The 24,255-nt window shown below is 46.9% G+C and overlaps 1 protein-coding gene and 2 long non-coding RNA genes across 21 annotated transcripts; 2 read left to right on the top strand and 1 right to left on the bottom strand.

Moving 5' to 3' along the window:
• Nucleotides 1–2,478: 2,478 nt before the first annotated feature.
• Nucleotides 2,479–5,764, top strand: LOC135968405 (uncharacterized). 3 transcript variants are annotated; one of them, XR_010583159.1, is made up of 2 exons: nucleotides 2,479–2,624; nucleotides 4,509–5,764. It is a non-coding gene; the product is annotated as an uncharacterized lncRNA (long non-coding RNA). The 3 variants fall into 3 exon arrangements; XR_010583157.1 differs by having other exon boundaries at nucleotides 4,426–5,764; XR_010583158.1 differs by having other exon boundaries at nucleotides 2,719–5,764.
• Nucleotides 5,765–10,974: 5,210 nt separating this feature from the next.
• On the top strand, nucleotides 10,975–22,001 carry LOC102125186 (uncharacterized). 17 transcript variants are annotated; one of them, XM_015440160.3, is made up of 6 exons: nucleotides 10,975–11,045; nucleotides 12,609–12,703; nucleotides 13,642–13,730; nucleotides 14,672–14,798; nucleotides 18,422–18,504; nucleotides 20,717–22,001. In XM_015440160.3, the coding sequence occupies exons 2-6, from the start codon at nucleotides 12,679–12,681 to the stop codon at nucleotides 21,851–21,853; spliced, it is 1,461 nt and encodes a 486-aa protein (XP_015295646.3). In that variant the 5' UTR covers nucleotides 10,975–11,045; nucleotides 12,609–12,678; the 3' UTR covers nucleotides 21,854–22,001. The 17 variants fall into 17 exon arrangements, with proteins under 17 accessions (XP_015295646.3, XP_045235240.2, XP_073881868.1 ...); XM_045379305.2 differs by having other exon boundaries at nucleotides 12,556–12,703; XM_074025767.1 differs by having other exon boundaries at nucleotides 12,556–12,703; nucleotides 14,617–14,798.
• A 431-nt stretch (nucleotides 22,002–22,432) lies between these two features.
• On the bottom strand, nucleotides 22,433–23,328 carry LOC135968614 (uncharacterized). Its single transcript, XR_010583534.2, has 2 exons — nucleotides 22,782–23,328; nucleotides 22,433–22,464 (listed from the first exon to the last, which is right to left on the bottom strand). It is a non-coding gene; the product is annotated as an uncharacterized lncRNA (long non-coding RNA).
• Between the last annotated feature and the right edge of the window lie 927 nt (nucleotides 23,329–24,255).

Here is a 24,255-nt window from a genome sequence, read left to right as displayed (position 1 = left end):
AGTTTAGGCTGCGTCAAACCCCCCAGGACTGGCTAAGCACCATCTGCCAGTGGTTGTAGAACTCCTGGCCACTGCCTTGCCAGTCCAGGTAAAGCAATATCCTATGAATCAGTGGGCTAGGCAGGGATCGATCCCCATATTCAGTGACTGTTACCAGCTGGCATACTCACACCATGTCAGTCCACCTGGAATACTCCATTTTTGCCGATCCAGAAACCCGGAACAAATGATTACAAATGATTACTGGCTGGTACAGGACTTAAGGGAGGTTAACAAGTGAACAGTTACCATCCATCCAACTGTCCCTAACCCTTATACTCTACTCAGCCTGCTCCCACCAGAACATACAGTACACACTGTCCTTGACCTAAAGGATGCCTTCTTTGCTATTCCTCTGGCCCCCAAGAGCCAACCAATCTTTGGTTTTGAATGGACAGATCCTGGCTTGGGAGATACCACCCAACTGACCTGGACTTGTTTGCCTCAAGGGTTTAAAAATTCCCCCACCCTCTTTTGGGAAGCCCTTCAGCAGGGTCCTATACCATTCCAAGCCAGTCACCCTGTCACCCTAACCACACACTTCTTCACTAAAAGGATGATTTTTTTTTTTTTTTTTTTGAGATGGAGTCTCGCTCTGTCGCCCAGGCTGGAGTGCAGTGGCCGGATCTGGGTTCACTGCAAGCTCCGCCTCCCGGGTCCACGCCATTCTCCTGCCTCAGCCTCCCGAGTAGCTGGGACTACAGGCGCCCGCCACCTCGCCCGGCTAGTTTTTTTGTATTTTTTTTGTAGAGACGGGGCTTCACCATGTTCGCCAGGATAGTCTCGATCTCCTGACCTTGTGATCCGCCCATCTCGGCCTCCCAAAGTGCTGGGATTACAGGCTTGAGCCAACGTGCCTGGCCATGGATGATTTTTTTTTTTTTTTTTGAGACGGAGTCTCGCTCTGCCACCCAGGCTGGAGTGCAGTGGTCGGATCTCAGCTCACTGCAAGCTCCGCCTCCGGGTTCACGCCATTCTCCTGCCTCGGCCTCCCAAGTAGCTGGGACTACAGGCGCCTGCCACCACGCCTGGCTAATTTTTTTTTTTTTTGTATTTTAGTAGAGACGGGGTTTCACTGTGTTAGCCAGGATGGTCTCGATCTCCTGACCTCGTGATCCGCCCATCTCGGCCTCCCAAAGTGCTGGGATTACAGGCTTGAGCCACCGCGCCCGGCCATGGATGATCTTTTATTAGCTACTGAAACTACTGACAACTGCTTGCAACATACTAGGGACCTACTTTACCTCCTTCAGGAGCTCGGGTATCGGGTCTCCGCCAAGAAGGCCCAGCTTTGTCTTCCCAGAGTGTCCTACCTAGGGTACGAGGTAAACCAAGGAAAAAGGGCACTCACCAGTGCCCGGAAGGAAGCCATCCTGTGAATCCCGACTCCCGCCACCAAGAGACAGGTACGTGAGTTCCTGGGGGCCATGGGATACTGTCGCCTGTGGGTATCGGGGTTTGCGGAGATTGCCAAGCCCCTGTATACTGCTACAGGAAGGAGTGGCCTGCTAATTTAGGCTGACACAGAGCAACAGGCTTTCCAAAACCTGAAAAAGGCATTAGCTGAAGCCCCTGCTCTAGTCCTCCCAAATATGTCAAAGCCATTCCACCTTTTTGCCCATGAAAACCAGGGAGTTGCTAAAGGGATACACTCATTCAGACCTTGGGGCCATGGCGATGCCCAGTGGCCTATTTGACCAAGAGACTAGACCCTGTGGGCTCCGGGTGCCCCAGGTGCCTGCCAGCAGTAGCAGCCACAGCAAGCCTAGTTCAGGAGGCTGATAAACTGGCTTTAGGTCAAAACCTAACCCTTACAGCTCCTCATGCCATACAGACTTTGCTGCGAAGTGCTTCTGGCATATGGATGTCAAATGCTCCCATTTACAGTATCAGAGTTTATTATTGGATCAGCCTCGTTTAACTTTCTCTCCCACAAGGTGTTTAAATCCAGCACCTTTACTCCCAGACCCAGACTTCACCACACCTGTCCATGACTGCCAGGAACTGTTAGAGACCACCGAAACTGCCGACCTGATCTCCAAGATGTGCCTTTAAAGGAAGCGGATGCCACCGTGTTTACAGACGGTAGCAGCTTCCTTGAGCAGGGAGTTTGAAAGCCTGGTGCGGCCATCACTGTGGAGATGGATATTCTGTGGGCCCAAGCTCTACCAGCTGGCACCCCAGCTCAGAGAGCTGAGTTGGTTGCCCTCACACAGGCTCTCCGATGGGGCGAGGACACACGTACTAACATTTACACTGACAGTAGGTATGCCTTCGCTACTGTGCATGTACACGGAGCCATCTATCAAGAGCGTGGGCTACTCACCTCAGCAGGAAAGACTACCAAAAACAAAGAAATTCTAGCCCTGCTTGAAGCCAGATGGCTCCCTCTGCAGGTGGTTGTAATTCACTGCAAAGGACACGTTGCCCGTGGTAACCAGAGGGCCGACTCTGTAGCCCAGGAGGCAGTATGGCTTCCAGTCGCGCCTCTAACCTTACTGCTTGCGATGTCCTTTCCACAGCCAGACTTGCCAGATCATCCAGTATACTCAGCAGAGGAAGTAAAACTGGCTTCGGATCTCCAGGTCAGTAAAAATCAGGAAGGTTGGTGGATTCTTCCTGACTCCTGAGCTCTCAGGGAAACCTTAATTGGTTGCCTACACTCTACCACCCATTTAGGAGGAGTAAAACGGGCCCAGCTCCTAAGGGGCCATTTCAAGATCCCCCACCTTCAGAGCTTAGTGAACCAAGTAGCTCTCCGGTGTACGGCTTGTGCTCAGGTAAACGCCAAGCAAGGTCCTAAATCCAGCTCAAGCCACCGCCTCCGAGGAGAAAGGTGGGAAATTGACTTTACAGAAATAAAACCACACTGGGCTAGGTACAAATACTTTCTGGTACTAGTAGACACTTTTTCTGGATAGACTGAGGCATTTACCACCAAAAATGAGACTGCCACCATGGTAGTTAAGTTTTTACTCAATGAAATCATCCCTTGACATAGGCTGCCTGCTGCCATAGGGTCTGATAATGGACCAGCCTTCACATCATCCATAGCTCAGTCAGTCAGTAAGGCATTAAACATTCAATGGAAGCTCCATTGTGCCTATCGACCCCAGGGCTCTAGGCAGGTAGAACGCATGAACCGCACCCTAAAAAGTACTCTTACAAAATTGATCTTAGAGACCAGTGAGAACTGGGTAAGACTCCTTTCTTCAGCCCTTCTTTTTTTTTTTTTTTTTTTTTTGAGACGGAGTCTCACGCTGTTGCCCAGGCTGGAGTGCAGTGGCGCGATCTCGGCTCACTGCAAGCTCCGCCTCCCGGGTTCCCGCCATTCTCCTGCCTCAGCCTCCTGAGTAGCTGGGACTACAGGCGCCCGCCACCGCGCCCGGCTAATTTTTTGTATTTTTAGTAGAGACGGGGTTTCACTGTGGTCTCGATCTCCTGACCTTGTGATCCGCCCGCCTCGGCCTCCCAAAGTGCTGGGATTACAGGCTTGAGCCACCGCGCCCGGCCATTTTTTTTTTTTTTTTTTTTGTGACGGAGTCTCGCGCTGTAGCCCAGGCTGGAGTGCAGTGGCCAGATCTCAGCTCACTGCAAGCTCCGCCTCCCGGGTTTGCGCCATTCTCCTGCCTCAGCCTCCCGAGTAGCTGGGACTACAGGCGCCCGCCACCTCGCCCGGCTATTTTTTTATATTTTTTAGTAGAGACGGGGTTTCACCGGGTTAGCCAGGATGGTCTCAATCTCCTGACCTCGTGATCCGCCTGTCTTGGCCTCCCAAAGTGCTGGGATTACAGGCTTGAGCCACCGCGCCTGACTCTTCAGCCCTTCTTAGAGTAAGATGCACTCCTTACCGGGCTAGGTTTTCACCTTTTGAAATCATGTAAGGGATGGCGCCGCCTACCTTGTCTAAGCTAAGGGATACCCAGTTAGCAGAAATATCACAAGTTAATTTATTACAGTACCTGCAGTCTCTCCAACGAGTAATAGATATCATCCAGCCACGTATCCGGGGAGCTCATCCCAATCCAGTTCCTGACTAGAAAGGGCCCTGCCACTTGTTCCAGCTAGGTGACCTGGTGTTTGTTAAAAAGTTCCAGAAAGAAGGACTCACTCCTGCTTGGAAAGGACCTCATACTGTCATCCTCACCACACCGACGGCTCTGAAGGTGGACGGCATTCCTGCTTAGATTCATCACTCCCGCATCAAAAGGCCAACAAAGCCCAGCAGGAAACATAGGTCCCCAAGCCTGGGCCAGGCCCCTTAAAACTGCACCTAAGTCAAGTGAAGCCATTAGATTAATCTTTTTATTTACCTCTCTTGTTTGTTTCCACCTGTTATGCGCTTGATGCCTTCCTATTTCTTTCTCCTCACTTCTTTCATGACAGGACGTGTGCTTGCAAGCACTACTTGGAAGACAGGAACCTCCAAGGAAGTCTCTTTTGCACTCAATTTGTGTGCTTGTTCCCAGAACCTGCCCATACCCAAGAGGGACAACGCAATCTGTCGGTCACGGGAGCAGGGAACATCGACCTTGCTGCAGGATTTAGACACTCCGGGAGCCAGACTGTATGTGGGAGCTCCAAAGGTGAAGAAAAAGGACTCCAAAATGTTGACTTTTACTATGTCCTGGAAATCACCCTGACTCTAGCTGTCGAGATACTTACCAGTTTTTCTGCCCTGACTGGCCATGTGTAACTCTAGCCACTTACTCTGGGGGATCAACGTGATCTTCGACTCTTTCCATAGCTCGTGCTTCCCGTCCTAGACTGTGTACTGGAAAAAAATGTAATCCTCTTACTATAACCGTCATAACCCTAATTTAGCTCAATGGTATTATGGCATGTCATGAGGATTAAGGCTTTATATCCCAGGATTTGATGTTGGAACTATATTCATCATCCAGAAGAAAATCTTGGTCTCATGGAGCCCTCCTAAGCCAATTAGGCCTTTAACTGATCTAGGCGACCCTTTGTTGCAAAAACACCCAGACAAGCTCGATTTAACTGTTCTACCGCCATTCCTAGTTCCTAAACCCCAGCTACAACGACAACATCTCCAACCCAGCCTGATGTCCATTCTAGGCGGGGTACATCACCTCCTTAATCTCGCCCAGCCTAAACTAGCTCAAGATTGTTGATTGTTGGCTATGTTTAAAGGCCAAGCCCCCTTATTATGTGGGATTAGGAGTAGAAGCCATGCTTAAAAGTGACCCTCTTTCTTGTTGTGCACGACCTCGTATCCTCACACTAGGAGATGTGTCTGGGAATGCTTCTTGTCTAATTAGCATCCGATATAACTTACCTGCTTCTCCCTTTCAGGCTACTTGTAATCAGTCCCTACTTACTTCCTTAAGCACCTCAGTCTCCTACCAGGCACCTAACAATACCTGTCTAGCCTGCACTTCAGGTCTCACTCACTGCATCAATAGGACTGAACCAGGACCTCTCCTGTGCCTGTTAGTTCACGTGCTTCCCCAGGTATACGTGTACAGTAGGCCAGAAGGACAACTTCTCATCGCTTCCCCTGAATTACATCCCAAATTTCGCTGAGCCACCCCACTCCTTGCACCCCTCCTGGCCGGCCTTAACGTAGCCAGATCAGCCATCCTTTCTGAGCAGCGACCCACAGGTAGAAGAAGCCTGTGGATACTCTCTTGCTGTTTGCTACCTCCCCCACTGGTAACCTGTCAAAGCACATCCCAAATAAAGCTTGTGTGCTACTGCCGCCTTGTGGTCACATCTTTTTCCTCACTCAGCCAAGAAATCACTTGAACACCCTAAATGTGTGTATGGTTTTATTCTTTACATTTAGATCCCTAGTCTGTTTGGAGTTTATTCTTGTATATGCTGTGAAGTATGGATTTAATTTCATCTTTTCTCAGATGGCTAACAAGCTATCTTAGACCTTTCATTACAAATGGCATTTTTTGCCCGATTTATCTGAAATGCCACTTTTTTTTTTTTTTCAGACGGAGTTTCACTCTTGTTGCCCTGGCTGGAGTGCAATGGCAAGCTCTCCGCTCACCACAACCTCTGCCTCCTGGGTTCAAGCTATTCTCCTGCCTCAGCCTCCCAAGTACCTGGGATTATAGGCATGTGCCACCATGCCCGGATAATTTTGTATGTTTAGTAGAGATGGGGTTTCTCCATGTTGGTCAGGCTGGTCTCTAGCTCATGACCTCAGGTGATCCACCTGCTTCTGCCTCCAAACGTGCTGGAATTGTAGGTGTCAGCCAACACACCCGGCCTTTTTTTTTTTTTTTTTTTTTGAGATGGAGTCTCGCTCTGTCGCCCAGCTGGAGTGCAGTGGTGCAATCTAGGCTCACTGCAACCTCTGCCTCCCAGGTTTGAGTGATTCTCTTGCCTCAGCCTCTCGAGTAGCTGGGCTTACAGGCGCACACCACAACGCTTGGCTAAATTTTTTTTTTTTAGACGGATACTCACTCTATCGTCAGGCTGGAGTGCAGGGGAGCAATCTCCTGCAACCTCCCCCTCCCGGGCTCAAGCGATTCTCTTGCCTCAGCCTCCTGAGTAACTGGGATTACAAGTGCCCACCACCATGCCCAGCTAATTTTTGTATTTTTAGTAGAGACGAGGTTTCACCAAGTTGGCCAGGATGGTCTTGATGTCTTGACCGTGATCCACCTGCCTCGGCCTCCTAAAGTGCTGGGATTACAGGTGTGAGCCACCACGCCCGGCCACGCTTGGCTAAATTTTTTTGTATTTTATTTTATTTTTTATTTTATTTTTTTTTTTTTGAGACAGAGTCTCGCTCTGTCGCCCAGGCTGGAGTGCAGTGGCCGGATCTCAGCTCACTGCAAGCTCCGCCTCCCGGGTTAACGCCATTCTCCTGCCTCAGCCTCCCAAGTAGCTGGGACTACAGGCGCCCGCCACCTCGCCCGGCTAGTTTTTTGTATTTTTTTTTTTTAGTAGAGACGGGGTTTCACCATGTTAGCCAGGATAGTCTCGATCTCCTGACCTTGTGATCCGCCCGTCTCGGCCTCCCAAAGTGCTGGGATTACAGGCTTGAGCCACGGCGCCCGGCCAATTTTTTTGTATTTTAAATAGAGATGGCGTTTCACCATGTTGGGCAGGGCTGGATTTGAACTCCTGACCTCAAGTGATCCTCCTGCCCTGGTCTCCCAAACTGCTAGGATTACAAGCATGAGCCACCGCGCCTGGCAAAATACATTTATGAACCAAATTTCTACATGTTCTTGGGTCTGTTTTTAGATATTTTATTAGTCTGTTTCTGCTTCATGTGCTAGTACCACATAGTTTTAATTATAGAGGCTTCATAGTATGTTTTAATTAATTAATTAATTTTTTAGATGGAGTCTCACTCTGTCAGCCAGGCTGGAGTTCAGTGGCACAATCTTGGCTCACTGCAACCTTCGTCTCCCAGGCTCAAGCAACTCTTCTGCCTCAGCCTCCCAAGTAGCTGGGATTACAAGCATGTGCCACCACGTCTGGCTAATTTTTGTACTTCTAGTAGAGATGGGGTTTCACCATATTAGCCAGGCTGGTCTTGAACTCTTGACCTCAGGTAATTTGCCCACCTTGGCCTCCCAAATTGCTGGGATTACAGGCGTGAGCCACCATGGCCGGCCTTTATTTTTATTTTAAAATAATTTAATTATTTGCCTTGCATGAAAACTGTCAATAGTATGTTTTATCTGCTGCTCATCATTGCTTTTGTTTTTGTTTTCTTGGTTATTATTAGATGTTTGTTCCTCCACATAAAATTTAGTATCAATGTACTTAACTCCAGAAAAAACTTTTCATATTTTTATTGGGATTTTTTTTTTTTTTTTTTTTTTTTTTTTTGAGACGGAGTCTCGCTCTGTCGCCCAGGCTGGAGTGCAGTGGCCGGATCTCAGCTCACTGCAAGCTCCGCCTCCCGGGTCCACGCCATTCTCCTGCCTCAGCCTCCCGAGTAGCTGGGACTACAGGCGCCTGCCACCTCGCCCGGCTAGTTTTTTTTTTTTTTTTGTATTTTTTAGTAGAGACGGGGTTTCACCAGGTTAGCCAGGATGGTCTCGATCTCCTGACCTCGTGATCCGCCCGTCTCGGCCTCCCAAAGTGCTGGGATTACAGGCTTGAGCCACCGCGCCCGGCTTTTATTGGGATTATGTTACATTTCTGAATAATCTTGGGGAGAATGTCTGGTATCAGTGCTATTTTACAGCGTGGGAAATGTGATCCTGGCCCATGTGGTAAGATCAGAAAAATAATAGAAACACATATTTTTGGCCAGGGCAGTGGCTCACACCTGTAATCCTAGCACTTTGGGAGGATGAGGCGGGTGGATCACAAGGTCAGGAGTTTGAGACCAGGCTGGCCAATATGGTAAAACCATGTCTCTATTAAAAATGCAAAAATTAGCTGGGCGTGGTGGCGCGTGCCTGTAGTCCCAGCTACTCAGGAGGCTGAGGCAGAATAATGGCTTGAACCCAGGAGGCAGAGTTTGCAGTGAGCAAAGATCGCACCACTGCACTCTAGTCTGGGCGACAGAGCGAAACTATGTCTCCAAAAAAAAAAAAAAAGAAATAACATTTTAAAATTTTATTTTATGTATATATAGAGAGAGATGGGGTTTTGCTGTGTAGCCCAGGCTTGTCTTAAACTCCTGGCCTTAAACCATCCTCCCACCTTGGCCTCCCAAAGTCCTAGGATTACAGGCATGAGCCACCATGCCCAGCCAGAAATACATATTTGATGAAGATAAAAAAAAATCAGGAGTTATAGAAAATATTATTATATTGAAAACGTGGTTGGGCGTGGTGGCTTATGCCTATAATCCCAGCACTTTGGGAGGCTGAGGTGGTCAGATATTTTAGGTCAGGAGTTTGAGATCAGCCTGGCCAACGTGATGAAATTGTTCTCTACTAAAAATACAAAAATTAGCTGGGCATGGTGACAGGCACCTGTGATCCCAGCTACTGCAGAGGCTGAGGCAGGAGAATCGCTTGAATCTGGGAGGCGGAGGTTGCAGTGAGCTGAGATCAGGCCACTGCACTCCATCCTGGCCAGATCCAGTGAGATCTGTCGCAAGCAAGCAAGCAGCAAGAAACAAAACACAATGCAATCAGCAGGTTTTAAAAAATAAAGAATGAAGAAATAAAGGCCTACAGAAAGCCTGACTGAATGGAAGAGATAGACCATGCCATTCACTGACAGGTTTATCAATATGGAAGAATCATGGAAAGGCTCTAGGAACATGAGGAGAGACATACAAACAAGCTTTATATTTATATCTAAAAACTAAAGTAGAGGTTCCTCTTCAAAGACATTCCTTCCCATTTAATTAGAAATAAATAGTAACTTCTCTTAGAAGCAAAATTTATTCAAAGACCTGTGCTAACATTCTCAAATATCTGCTAGCCGTTATAAAGATATCAATGTACTTTACGTTCTTAGTTCCCACAATTTAGTCTAAATATTTGCCCTGGCATGCTTATACTGATCCAAACAAGCATTAGGTCATAGCCTGTTCCTTTTCCTTATTTGAAGGTGTTTTGACCCTTCTCAGCATTCCACAAGTTACTTCCTCCTTCCTTTGTTCTCGTCTACCTTTGCCTCTTTTAAAAAGTGACAAGTTGCTAGGCAATCAGGACAAATATAGAATGTGAGGTCCCGTTCCAGCCAACGGAAACCGAATACAGCAGTAGGGTGGAAGCATCAGGTTATAAACGACCCTGTCTCCTTTGTTTGGTGTACTCTCGTGGCAAAACTGCTGGTGAGTGTACCCTTTCTGTAGGAACTAAAAACGTCCTTGCTGAGTAAATTAAATTAATGTTCAAGTGCTATTTCTTCATGGCACCGAGGAACAAGCATTTCAAACATATATATATATGTATACACACACACCATATATATGTATGCACATATACATACATAAATAGAGACAGGGTCTTGCTACTTTGCCCAGGCTGGTCTCAAACTCTTGGACTTGTAGAAAATGAAATAGCGGTTCCTCTTCAAAGGGACTTTCCTCCCAGTCTGAAAATAAATAGTAATCCCTCTTAGAAGCCAAATTTTCTGAAAGATCTGTGGTAATATTCTTAAATTCTACCAGCTGTAATAAAGAAATCAATATACTCTGTGTTCTTAGCTCCCACATCTTAGCCTAGATATTTGCCCGGGCATGCCTGAACTGGTCCGAGCAAGCATTAGGTCATGGCCTATTCCTTTATTTAGAAGTGTTTTTGCCTCTTTCAACAGTCCACAAGTTATTTCCTCTCTTCCTTTGTTCTCCTCTGCCTTTGCCTCTTGTGGGAAGTTCTAAGTAGCTAGCCAATCCAGTCATGTATAGAAGGTGAGGTCCTGTTCTGGCCAATGGAAGATGGACACAGCAGTAGAGTGGACACGTCAAGTTTAAATAACCCTGTCTCTTTTGTTAGTGTGTGCTCTGGTGGCAAAACTGCTAGCCAGTGGCACCCATTCTGCAGAAAGTAAACTAGCCTTGCTGAGATCCTTTGTCTCAGTGTTGATTTTGCCAAACTAAGCACCAGTTCCCAGCAGACTCAAGCTGTGTACCTGCCTTAGTCTCCCAAAGTGCAGGAATTACAGGCGTGAGCCACTGCGCTCTCCCGAGAAAAGCTTTAGAGGAGCATCCCCTGGGATGCGTCCAATCCCTCATCCCCGCCCTTCCAGCCGGACCAGCCGCCTGCACAGCCTGCTAGGCCCGGTCCCACCTCTAAACCGCCCCCGAGTACGGGCCCCATCCCTCGCCCACAGTTCCGTCCGGAGGCCCGGTTTTAACCTCAATGTTTTCTCTGGATCTATTTCTGCATCCTCCTCCCTGTGCTAACCCCAGGCCTTCTCCGCACCCACCCGGGAGGAAACCAGAATTTCTGTGTTTGAAACTCGAGCCCACGAGCCCCGCCCGGCCAGAGGCTCGAAGCGGAAGTGACGTCAGCGCACCCCCGCCATCTTTTCCGGCGCTGGCTCCTCTCGGTCAGTGGGGTTTCGCCTTTATGGTGGCGGAGTCAGCCGCGGCTGTGGTGAGTTCCGCCTGCTTGGCGGTTCCGTAGATAGCAGGGGGCGGCAAAGGAATGATTGCGCGCCGTCGCGCAGGAGCCTCCCGCATCCAGTTCACTTCGCTCGCTTCTCCAGGGACTATCGGTCCTCCCTGCGCAGCCAGTTCCGAGAAGGCTGCACACTCAGCTCACTGCAACCTCTGCAACCTCTGCCTCCTGGGTCAAGCAGTTCTCCTGCCTCAGCCTTCCGAGTACCTGGGATTACAGGCAAGTGCCACCACGCCCGGCTACCTTTTGTATCTTTAGTAGAGACGGTTTTGCCATGTTGGCCAGGCTGGTCTTGAACTCCTGACCTTAGGTGATCTGTCTGCCACGGTCCCCCAAAGTGCTGGGATTATAGGTGTGAGCCACCGCACCCGGCCAACTTTTGAAAATTTTAAATTCTGTTCTTCAGTTATCTTAGGTACATAGTGAAGTTAATAACACACATGGCTGGTGACTACTGAATTGTTCTGTGCAGGTCTGAACTGTCTTCTGGTCATATTGAGGGGTAACAGCATCCACAGGAGATTAGGCTCTAGGGACAAATATCAGACCAATTACTAGGGTTGTTTGAATGTAGGTTTTTTCAGTATTAAATAGAGGTAATGGGCCAGGCATGGTGGCTCATGCTTATTATCCCAGCACTTTGGGAAGCCAAGTCAGGAGGATTGTTTGAGCCCAGGAGTTTGAGACCAGCCTGGGCAACCTGGTGAAACCCTGTCTCTACTAAAAATACAAAATAGCCGGACCCAGTGGTGTGCACCTGTAGTCCCAGCTACTTGGGGGGCTGAAGTAGAAGAATCACTTAAGGCCAGGAGTTCGAGACCAGCCTGGCCAACATGGCGAAACCCCATCTCTACTAAAAACGCAAAAATTAGCCAGGCATCCTGGTGCATACCTGTAATCCCAACTACTCAGGAGGCTGAGGCTTGATAATCGCTTGAACCTGGGAGGCAGAGGTTGCAGTAAGTCGAGATGGCGCCACTGCACTCCAGCCTGGGCAACAGAGTGAGACTTTGTCTCAAAATAATAATAATAATAATAATAATAAGGAGTGACGATGCCTACCTGTGGTCCCAGCTATTCAGGAGGCTGAGGTGGGAGGATCACTTGAGCCCCAGAGGTTTAGGCTACAGAGAGTCGTGTTGGTGCCATTGCACTTCAACCTGGGCAACAGAGTAAGACCCTGTTTCAATAGAGAGAGAGAGAGAGAGAGAGAGAGAGAGAGAGAGAGGATAGATGTAATGATAGCTATTGGGAAGGATGGTTGTAATTAAGTTAGCATGTATATATAAAGCTACTAGAGCTACTTCTGGCATATCAGTCCTCAGTAAATGTCAGTTACTGTCATTAATACTTTTGTTATTGAGTGACGATACTGAGTGAGCAATTTTTGGTGGCCTTCACATCTGTCACCTGCAGAGGCAAAGTTCAGGCATAATGTTTGATGACTGATGTTTCATGCTTGTTGTTTGATGATTGATATGAACAGGACCGCAAATAACCCTGTACAAAGAGAAATGGAGATTGCCTCTATCCACCTAGATTCATAAGCTGCCCTGAGGTGATCTTGGCATCAAGGAAGGGATGCACATCGCACTATCAGCTTCAGAGAATGGCAACCATTGATTTGTCCCATGGTAAGTCCTTGTTGATGCTCTTTTTCAGAGATTCTGCTTTAGGTCACCCTGCACACCACAAGAGTCCAGTGAGCTGGGCCTGAGCAGGCATGCAGCTGATTCTTTTAGGAGGAATTGAAGTGAACCACAACAGAATGCTGTTTGTTTGTTTGTTTGTTTGTTTTTGAGACAGAATCTTGTTCCGTCACCCAGGCTGGAGTGCAGTGGTGCAATCTTAGCTCACTGCAACCTCCGCCTCCCGGGTTCAAGTGATTGTCTTGCCTCAGCCTCCCAAGTAGCTGGGACCACAAGCACATACCTCCAGGCCTGGCTAATTTTTGTTTGTTTGTTTTTGTTTTTGAGACGGATTCTCACTCTGTCTCCCAGGCTGGAGTGCAGTACTGTGATCTCGACTCATTGCAACCTCTGCCTCCTGGGTTCAAGCAATTATCTGCCTCAGCCTCCCATAATTTTTGTATTTTTAGTAGAGACGGGGTATCATCATATGGGCCAGTCTGGTGTCAAATTCCTGACCTCAAGTTATTTGCCCGCCTTGGCCTCCCAGAATGTTGGGATTACAGCCATGAGCCACTGTGCCCAGCCAGGATGCTGTTTTAGAATTCAGCCCTGGTTTGTGTGCCTTAGGAAATGCTACATAAGCTTCATGAGTATTACTACTATGGGCAGATAGAGAGTCACATTTTTCAGGGTGTAAGTTTCCTTGTAAAATGAAACTATTACCCTTTACCCAACAGGCAGCTCGGCCCACATCTGCTTTTCTGGGTCTAGCTGACACAGGACTACTATGGCATTTCATGGCAGTGTTGTGTGTGTACAGTTTTCTCGAGTGTGCAGGAGCATATGGGAATTTCAAGCTAGGATGGAGTGACTTCTAGGCATGAGAATGTGGTTAGGATGGGCAGCTCTGGCTTCTCATTGCCTTCTTACTTTTCCACTAGGGTTTTTTTCCAGGGAACCAGTCTGCCCTTTTGAAGAAAAGACAAAGGCAGAAAGGATGGTGGAGGACTACCTGGCAAATTCTTATCAGGTAAACAGACAATGTACTGTTATACAAAATGACATACTTACATCCAATAGGTAGACACATTTCCTTCTAGACAGACTCATCTCCAGAGTTTTCTTAGAGCAAATGAAGCCTTACTCAAGGACTGAGTCCCCAGATGAATTTCCGCAGGGAATGAAGTCTCCTATATGTAAAGTGTTAAGTTGAAAGTCATCTCAATATCTCAGTAATTACTAATTAAGCTTGACTTTCTTGGTGCTAACTGCATGTTTCTTATATTGCTGGGTTCTGTGACAGATGATAAGAGAGAGGAAAGTGTCCTTTTATCAAATAATTTATTTACTCATCAGCATTTATCAGTTATCTGCAGTGTGCTCAGGAGTGTGCTACATAGAGACCAATGGGACAGGAAGAGCTCCTAACCTGGTTGTGCTGAGATAAAGTGTAAGCAGTTTGCAGTGGCTCATGCCTGTAATTCCAGCTACTCTAAAGGCTGGGGTGGGAGGAACACTTCAGCCCAGGAGATTGAAGCTGCAGTAAGCAGCAGTTGTGCCTGGGTGACACAGTGGGACCCTGTCTTTATATATAAATAAATAAACAGATTGAATAGATAGATAGATAGATAGATGCTAGATAGATAAAAATTCATGTTTAGGAAGGAAGTACTGTTCTAATAAAAATAAAATTTAAAATTTAAAAACGCAAATATTAAAAAGTTAAAAATAAATAGATCAGGAAAAAAAGATTAAAAAAAAAATTTTAAAGTGCTGTTTAAGGCATATGCCTGTTGGAGGTCACCTTTGAGTGTTTAGACACAAGAGCTCCTGAGACATTAAACCCTGGAGTAGATCATGGGAGACCTGAGAACCACGTATAAGTGAGTTTAAGGTTCCCCTTCCTCATTCTCCAGTGAGCATTGGTGGAAGTGTTCATTGGCTCAAACCAGCATGTGTATGATAACATAGGATTCAGTGACGTTTGATGATGTGGCTGTGGACTTCACCCCGGAGGAGTGGGCTTTACTGGACACAACTGAGAAATATCTTTACAGAGATGTGATGCTGGAGAACTACATGAACCTGGCCTCCGTGGGTAAGAGTAACATCACTTTGCTTGGTATGGTGGCCTGCACCTATAGTCCCAGATACTTGGGAGGCTGAGGTGGGAGAATCGTTGGAGCCTGGGAGTTTGATACTAGCATGGGCAGCATTGTGAGACCTTGTCTCTTAAAAAAAAAATTCTAGGCCGGACGCAGTGGCTCACGCCTGTAATCCCAACACTTTGGGAGGCTGAGGTGGGCGGATCAAGAGGTCAGGAGATGGAGACCATCCTGGCTAACACTGTGAAACCCCATCTCTACTAAAAAAAAAAAAAAAAAAAAATTAGGTGGGCGTAGTGGCAGGTGCCTGTAGTCCCAGCTACTCAGGAAGCTGAGGCAGGAGAATGGCATGAATCCAGGAGGCAGAGCTTGCAGTGAGCCGAGATCACGCCACTGCACTCCAGCCTGGGCGACAGAGCGAGACTCCATCTCAAAAAAAAAAAAAAAAATCCTAAAAATGAAGACTAGGCCAGTGATGGTGGCTTACGCCTATAATCCCAGCACTTCGGGAGGCCAAGGCGGGCAGATCACATGTGGCCAGGAATTTGAGACCAGCCTGGCCAACATAGTGAAACCCCATCTCTACTAAAAATACAAAAATTAGGCAGACTTGTTGGCGGGCACCTGTAATCTCAGCTACTTGGGAGGCTGAGACAGGAGAATTGCTTGAACCAGGAGGCAGAAGTTGCAGTAAGCCGAGATTTCACCACTGCACTCCAGCCGGAGTGACACAGTGATACTTTGTCTAAAAAAATTAATTAATTAAAAATAAACACTAGCATCATTTCTTGTAGCCTGTTACAGAGCAGATGTATGTTACATGTTTGCTTGTCAATTCTGAATACAGTGGGGAATAACAGAGACAGTCCCAAGTAACAGTCCCTGCTGTAGTATGGGGGTTTTTTTGTTGTTGTTTATTTATTTATTTATTTTAAATTTAATTTTATTTATTTATTTTTAGTATGTTTTAATTTACGGTGGTAATCCTGGAAACATCATCAACAGCATCAGCTTTGTGCTGTAAGAAATACACATCTTCCGGCCGGGCGCGGTGGCTCAAGCCTGTAATCCCAGCACTTTGGGAGGCCGAGACGGGTGGATCACGAGGTCAGGAGATCGAGACCATCCTGGCTGACACAGTGAAACCCCGTCTCTACTAAAAAATACAAAAAAACTAGCCGGGCGAGGTGGCGGGCGCCTGTAGTCCCAGCTACTCGGGAGGCTGAAGCAGGAGAATGGCGTGAACCCGGGAGGCGGAGCTTGCAGTGAGCCAAGATCACACCACTGCACTCCAGCCTGGGCGGCAGAGCGAGACTCTGTCTCAAAAAAAAAAAAAAGAAATATACATCTTCCTTCCTATTCTTTTTTTTTTTTTTTGAGACGAAGTCTCGCTCTTGTGCCCCAGGCTGGAGTGCAATGGCACGATCTCAGCTCACTGCAACCTCCAACTCACAAGTTCAAGCGATTCTCCTGCCTCAGCCTCCTGAGTAGCTGGGATTACAGGTGACTACCACCATGCCCGGCTAATTTTTGTATTTTTAGTAGAGACGGGGTTTCACCATGTTGGCCAGGCTGGTCTCGAACTCCTGACCTCCGGTGATCCACCCACCTTGGCCTCCCAAAGTGCTGGAATTACATGCGTGAGCCACGGCATCCAGCCTTCTTCCCCTATTTGATTTAGTAAATGGGAAACTCCAGGGTTGGGGCCCAGTCATCTGTGTTTTCAGAATCAATGAAGATGAATCATATACTATCATGTTTGAGATCCAGTGGCAGAGTTGTTTACCCATGAGAGCAAGCATCTTTTTGTTATACTTACTTTATTTCTGCTTTTTTTTTTTTTTTTTGAGACAGAATCTCACTCCGTCGCCCAGGCTGGAGTGTAATGGTGCCACTTTGGCTCACTGCAACGTCAGCCTCCCAAGTAGCTGGGATGAGACACACATGCTACCATGCCCAGTTAATTTTTTTAATTTTTATTTTTTGTATTTTTAGTAGAGATGGGGTTTTGCCATGTTGGCCAGCCCAGTCTTGAATTCCTGACCTCAGGTGATCCACCCGCCTCGGCCTCCCAGAATGCTGGGATTACAGGTGTGAGCCACTGCACCCGGCCTACTTACTTTATTTATTTATTTTAAATTTTTTTGGTGACAGGGTCTTGCTCTGTCACCCAGGCTGGAGTGCAGTGGTGCAATCTCTGCTCACTGCAACCTCCGCCCTCCCAGGTTCAAGCAATTCTCCTGCCTCAGCCTCCTGAGTAGCTGGGATTACAGGCAAGTGCCACTGTGCCCAGCTAATTTTTGTATTTTTAGTAGAGAAGGGGTTTTACCATGTTGGCCAGGCTGGTCTTAAACTCCTGACCTCGGGCTGGGCACGGTGGCTCAAGCCTGTAATCCCAGCACTTTGGGAGGCCGAGATGGGTGGATCACGAGGTCAGGAGATCGAGACCATCCTGGCTAACACGGTGAAACCCCGTCTCTACTAAGAAATACAAAAAATAGCCGGGTGAGGTGGCAGCGCCTGTAGTCCCGGCTACTCGGGAGGCTGAGGCCGGAGAATGGCGTGAACCCGGGAGGCGGAGCTTGCAGTGAGCTGAAATCCGGCCACTGGGCTACAGAGCGAGACTCCGTCTCAAAAAAAAAAAAAAAAAAAAAACTCCTGACCTCAAGTGATCCACCCACCTCAGCCTCCCAAAGTGTTAGGATTGGGTGGTGGTGGCACACACCTGTAGTCCCAGCTAGTCAAGAGGCTGAGGCAGGAGAATCGCTTCAAAATGGCAGACAGAGAGGTTGCATTGAGCCAACATTGTGCCACTGCACTCCAGCATGGGTGACAGAATGAGACTCCCTCTCAAAAAAAAAAAAAAAAGAGATTTTTAAAGATGCACTTTGCCTCAGAAGATTTAAGCTATTTTTCTCAGAGTTTTGGATATCTTTGACTTTTATTTTCCGTCTTGTCAAACATTCCTATGATCTAATTAAACTACCTGTTCTGTGTCTTTATTAACTTTATCATTTTGATATATGCTCTTTATCTAGATCTTTCGTACTTTCCTTTCCTGAAGATCTTCTTCTCTTCCTGTTTTCCATCAGTTTTAATTTTCTTTTCTTTTCTGAAGTCTCCCTGTGTTGCCCAGGCTGGAGTGCAATGGCACGATCTCGGCTCACTGCAACCTCTGCCTCCCAGGTTCAAGCGATTCTCCTGCCTCAGCCTCATGAGTAGCTGGGATTACAGGCATGCACCACCATGTGCGGCTAATTTTGTATTTTTAGTAGAGATGGGGTTTCTCCATGTTGGTCAGGCTGGTCTTGAACTCCTGATCTCAAGTTATCCACCTGCCTCAGCCTCCCAAAATGCTGGGATTACAGGTGTGAGCCACCACCATTCCTGGCAGTTTTAATTTTCACAGAAGTAGTTTGTAATAAACTATCTAAACACATCAGTTGTGTAATAAACCCCACATCATTATAGCCTAATTTTTGACATACCAAAATCCTCAAGATTCTCTGGCTTTTATTTTAGTGCTGTGTTTAATTTGAAAACAAGTAAAAATGACTCATGTTAAACTAACATTTCTTCTCTAAAGGCTTACATTTCTTTTTCTGCTTAACTTCAGAATGGGAAATACAACCTAGAATCAAACGGTCATCATTTCAGCAGGGTTTTTTGAAGAATCAAATATTCAGTGGGATACAAATGGTAAGATTCATGAGGGATATTTCTTAATTTCCTCTCTTAGAAAAGATGGAGAATTCCATTCTAGAATATCAGCACAGTCAGAGGTGTGGCTTACATCTGTAATCCCAGCTACTTGGGAGGCTTAAGTGGGAGGATCATTTGAGCCCAAGAGTTCAAGGCCAGCCTAGGCAGTACAGCAAGATCCCATCTCTGATTTTAAAGAGAGGGTGAATGTGGTGGCTCACAGCTGTAATCCCAACATTTTGGGAGATTGAGGTGGGTGGATCACTTGAGGTCAGGAGTTTGAGACCAGGCTGGCCAACATGGTGATACTCCGTCTCTACTGAAAATACAAAATTAGCTGAGTGTGGTGGTGGGCACCTGTCGTACCAGTTACTTAGGAGGCTGAGGCAGGAGAATGGCATGAACACAGAGGGAGAGGTTGCAATGAACTGAGATTGCACCACTGCATTCCAGCCTGGGCGACTGAGTGAGACTGTCTCAGAAATAAAGAAAGAAAAACTAAGTCTGTAGTCCCATCACTTTGGGAGGCCTAGGCAGGTGGATCACTTGAGGTTGGCACTTCGAGACCAGCCTGGCCAACGTAGTGAAACTCTTATCTCTACTAAAAATACAAAGGTAGCCAGACATGGTAGCAGACACCGATAATCCCAGTTACCTGGGAGGCTGCGGCAGAATTGCTTAAACCCAGGAGGTGGAGTTTGCAGTGAAAAAGAAACAGCACAAATGAGAGATACTTGAGAGAAGTAGAGAAGTAGCCTGCACCGTTGAGGGAGCAGGGTCTCTGGAGAGAGTCTGAATGTGGTGAATTTTGTGATGTTCCACACCTGTATAACTTGTCACTTCAAAATACCCACAAGTACACATTCCCACATACGTAACTAGACATTGAGGATTTAAACAGTTTCATGAAAATCTACACTATTTGGTTGGGTGCAATGGCTGACACCTATAATCCCAGCACTTTGGGAAGCTGAGGCAGGTGAATCGCTTGAGCCTAGGAGTTCAAGACTAGCCTGGACAACAGAGACCCTGTCTCTACAAGGAATAAAAAATTAGCCGGGTGTGTTGGCATGCACCTGTAATCCAAGCTCCTCGGGGGACTGAGGTAGAATGATGGTTTCAGCCTGGGAGATTAAGGCCGCAGTGAGCTGTGATTGTGCCATGGTACCCAGCCTGGGTGACAGAGTAAGATCTTGTCTCAAACCACCCCCCACAATAAAAAAAGAACTACAGTTTTTTTTGTTTGTTTGTTTTTTAACAATTAGAGCCAGTGGCATAGAATTCTAGCCAAAGTTCCCATCATTCAATCTGGAAGAAATCAGGAAGTCAGGAAATAAAAACAAGGAAGAAAAATTGTAAAAATTACAATTATCAAAGTAGACAGACATGGTAACTCATGGCTATAATCCCAGCACCTTGGGAGGCTGAGGCAGGGGGGGTTTGTGAAGAGTTTGAGATCAGCCTAGGCTACATAGCAGGACCCTGTCTTTATACTGATAAATTGAGGCTGGGTGCGGTGGCTCATGCCTGTAATCCCAGCAATTTGGGAGGTCGAGGCGGGCAGATCACGAGGTCAGGAGTTCAAGACCAGCCTGGCCAACGTGGTGAAACCCGGTCTCTACTAAAAATACCAAAACTAGCTGGGTGTGGCTACACGTGCCTGTAATCCCAGCTACTCACGAGGCTGAGGCACGACAATCACTTGAGCCCAGGAGGTGGAGGTTACAGTGAGCCGAAATCTCGCCACTTGCACTCCAGCCAAAGCGAGACTCCATCTCAAAAATAAATAAACTGAGGTGGGGCATGGTGGCCACGCCTGTAATCTCAGCACTTTGGGAGGCCGAGGCAGGCAGATCACCTGAGCTCAGGAGTTTGAGACCAGCCTGGGTAACTTGGCAAAACCCTGTCTCTACAAAACAGAAAAATTAGCCAGGTGCAGTGGTGGGCACCTGTATTCCTAGCTACTTGGGAGGCTGAGACAGGAGAATCACTTGAGCATGGGAGGTGGAGGTTGCAGTTTGCTGAGAGTGTGCCACTGCACTCCGGACTGGGAGATAGAACAAGACTTTCTCTCAAAAAAAAAAAAAAGTAAATAAACATTAAGAAGTAAAATAATAATTGTCATTAAAATAATGTTTCTGTGTTCAGATGGGTGAAATCTCTTTATATGTCTGAAAATGTTTTAAAACCTTTATCCCGTCATCAACAGACAAGAGGCTACAGTGGATGGAAACTCTGTGACTGTAAGAATTGTGGAGAGGTCTTCAGTGAACAGTTTTGCCTTAAGACACACATGAGAGCTCACAATGGAGGGAACACTTCTGAGGGTAATTGTTACGGAAAAGACGTCCTCAGTGTGCACAAGGAAGCCTCTATTGGACAGGAACTTTCCAAATTTAATCCATGTGGAAAAGTCTTCACTCTAACTCCAGGCCTTGCTGTACATCTTGAAGTTCTCAATGCAAGACAACCATACAAATGTAAGGAATGTGGAAAAGGCTTTAAGTATTTTGCGAGCCTTGATAATCACATGGGAATCCACACTGATGAGAAACTCTGTGAATTTCAGGAATGTGAGAGAGCCATCACACCTTCCTCACATCTAAAGCAATGTGTAGCAGTTCATACTGGAAAGAAATCCAAAAAGACTAAGAAATATGGGAAATCCTTCACTAATTTTTCTCAACTTTATGCACATGTGAAAACTCATAAAGGAGAGAAGTCCTTTGAATGCAAAGAATGTGGAAGATCCTTTAGAAATTCCTCATGCCTTAATGATCACATTCAAATTCACACTGGAATAAAACCACACAAGTGTACATACTGTGGGAAAGCCTTCACTAGATCAACTCAACTTACTGAACATGTAAGAACTCACACTGGAATAAAACCCTATGAATGTAAGGAATGTGGCCAAGCCTTCGCTCAGTACTCGGGCCTTTCTATACACATACGAAGTCACAGTGGAAAGAAACCCTATCAGTGTAAGGAATGTGGGAAAGCCTTCACTACATCCACAAGCCTTATTCAACATATAAGAATTCACACAGGAGAGAAGCCTTATGAATGTGTTGAATGTGGGAAGACCTTCATTACTTCTTCCCGTCGTAGTAAACATTTGAAAACTCACAGTGGAGAAAAGCCCTTTGTATGCAAGATATGTGGGAAAGCATTTCTGTATTCCTCACGCCTTAATGTTCACCTGCGAACTCATACCGGAGAGAAACCCTTCGTATGTAAAGAATGTGGGAAAGCATTTGCTGTTTCCTCACGCCTAAGTAGACATGAAAGAATTCACACTGGGGAGAAACCCCATGAATGTAAGAGTATGAGTGTTACTATTTAGCCCATCAGTTGCCATCTTTAATTATTGGCAATGACACCAAAGATTATCAGATTTGTCCTAAATGCCTTGCGGAGGTTGTAATGGCTCATGGATTGGCTTTGGATGCCATCCTGAAGGTCTGAAATTAAACCTACAGGTTCTGAATACAGCTTCATGGTTGCCTAAGTCTGGGCATCTGTGAAGAAGGGTCATGGATGGTGAGGTCGGTACTGAAGCCTGCCTCACCTTGGTGACTAGATTCCTAAGATCATAGCGTTGACAAGTTCTGTATGAGATACATCATGCAGATTGATCCCAGCCCCTGTTGATTAGTGGCTGCCAGTGTGGCACATTTATGTCAAAATTTACCAGAAACCAAGATGATGTAGGACCCCAGAGGTGGGTTGTTAAGAGATGCTCCTCCAAGGGTCTCTTCTATTTCCCAGATCCTGCAGAGCATGGCAGGAATGAAACCATCCTTAACTGCCAGTGCACTTTCACAGCTGATTATTTCTGTGTCCCCTTGTAAAATCTAAGAAGTGTGACAGCCTTGCCTGTTCTACCTTGTATGTCTATTTTAGGTGGCACAATGTAGGTGGCAGTGGCTCTTCTAGTATAATCCAGTCTCTCTCCTCACTCCTCTTTTTTTTTTTTTTTTTTTTGAGATGGAGTCTCGCTCTGCCGCCCAGGCTGGAGTGCAGTGGCCGGATCTCAGCTCACTGCAAGCTCCGCCTCCCGGGTTCACGCCATTCTCCTGCCTCAGCCTCCCGAGTAGTTGGGACTACAGGCGCCCGCCACCGTGCCCGGCTAGTTTTTTGTATTTTTTAGTAGAGACGGGGTTTCACCGTGTTAGCCAGGATGGTCTCGATCTCCTGACCTCGTGATCCGCCCGTCTCGGCCTCCCAAAGTGCTGGGATTACAGGCTTGAGCCACCGCGCCCGGCCCTCACTCCTCTTAAGATGGCTGATATAGTCCATGAATCCCACTCATGATCTCTTTATCAAATGATTGTTCAGCCACACTTTCAGGATTCTCTTCAGCACAAGTTTTCTAATTTTTGCAGTATGGATAGGTTGAGAATTTTCCAAATCTCCAGGTTCTGGATCCTTTTTCCTTAACAGTTGCTTCTGCAATTCAAGTCTCCTCTTTGGATTTCCCTGTAAGCAGTCAGGAAGAATGAAGCTTCCAGTGTCTTTTAACACTTTAATTACAGATGTTGGTGATAAATACCTAATTTTATCTCTCTCAAGCTCTACCTTGCACAAAATGCTAGAATACAGTTCTGCCAAGTTCTTCACCGCTTCATATCAAGGGTTGTCTGATTTCCCAATAGCATGTTCCTCATTCCCCAATGACACCTCACCAGAATCACCCTTGCCAACCTTATTTCCAGCTTGCACATCACAATTTTTTCCAGGCACTACTCATTTGTCACTTTTTTTTTTTTTTTTTTTTGAGACGGAGTCTCGCTCTGTGCCCCAGGCTGGAGTGCAGTGGTGCGATCTCAGCTCACTGCAAGCTCCGCCCCCTGGGTTCATGCCATTCTCCTGCCTCAGCCTCTGGAGTAGCTGGGACTACAGGCACCTGCCACCACACCCGGCTAATTTTCTTGTATTTTTAGTAGAGACGGGGTTTCACCGTGTTAGCCAGGATGGTCTCCATCTCCTGACCTTGTGATCCGCCCGCCTCGGCCTCCCTCAGTGCTGGGATTACAGGCTTGAGCCACCGCGCCCGGCCTTATTTGTCACTTTCAAAGCTGCTTCACATTTTTAGTTTTGTTGTTTCTTTGTTTTTAATCTGCCTTAATGAGCTCAGGCCACCATAACAAAATACCACAGACCAAATGGCTTGCAAATTCATTTAATTGTAAATAAATCAGGTTAAAAACATTATATTCTGCCGGGCGCGGTGGCTCAAGCCTGTAATCCCAGCACTTTGGGAGGCTGAGACGGTGGATCACGAGGTCAGGAGGTCGAGACCATCCTGGCTAACACGGTGAAACCCCATCTCTACTAAAAAATACAAAAAAAAAACTAGCTGGGCGAGGTGGCAGGAGTCTGTAGTCCCAGCTACTCGGGAGGCTGAGGCAGGAGAATGGCGTAAACCCAGGAGGCGGAGCTTGCAGTGAGCTGAGATCTGGCCACAGCACTCCAGCCTGGGTGACAGAGCAAGACTCCATCTGAAAAAAAAAAAAAAAAAAAAAAAAAGCATTATATTCTCACATTTCTCAAGGCTGGAAGTCAGAGATCAGAGTGCCAGCATGGTCAGCTTCTGGTGAGAGCTCCCTTCCTGGTATGTAAATGCCCACTTCCTCATGTCTTCACAGGACGGAAACCAGCAAATAGGTCTCTCTCTTTCTCCTCTCTCCCCACCATCTCTCTCTCTCCCCCTCCCTCCCCCCCACCCATCTCTTAACATCATTT

The sequence above is a fragment of the Macaca fascicularis genome, chromosome 19, assembly GCF_037993035.2.
Source record: "Macaca fascicularis isolate 582-1 chromosome 19, T2T-MFA8v1.1".
Classification (NCBI taxonomy): domain Eukaryota; kingdom Metazoa; phylum Chordata; class Mammalia; order Primates; family Cercopithecidae; genus Macaca; species Macaca fascicularis.
The sequence above is the reverse complement of the archived record's forward strand: the minus strand, read 5'-3'. Positions and strand labels throughout refer to the sequence as shown.

Coding starts and splice junctions, on each gene's coding strand:
- LOC102125186 (XM_015440160.3), top strand. CDS start 12,679: ATGGCAACCATTGATTTGTCCCATG. Junction 12,704..13,641: donor AACCATTGATTTGTCCCATG/GTAAGTCCTTGT, acceptor CTTTTCCACTAG/GGTTTTTTTCCAGGGAACCA. Junction 14,799..18,421: donor CATGAACCTGGCCTCCGTGG/GTAAGAGTAACA, acceptor GCTTAACTTCAG/AATGGGAAATACAACCTAGA.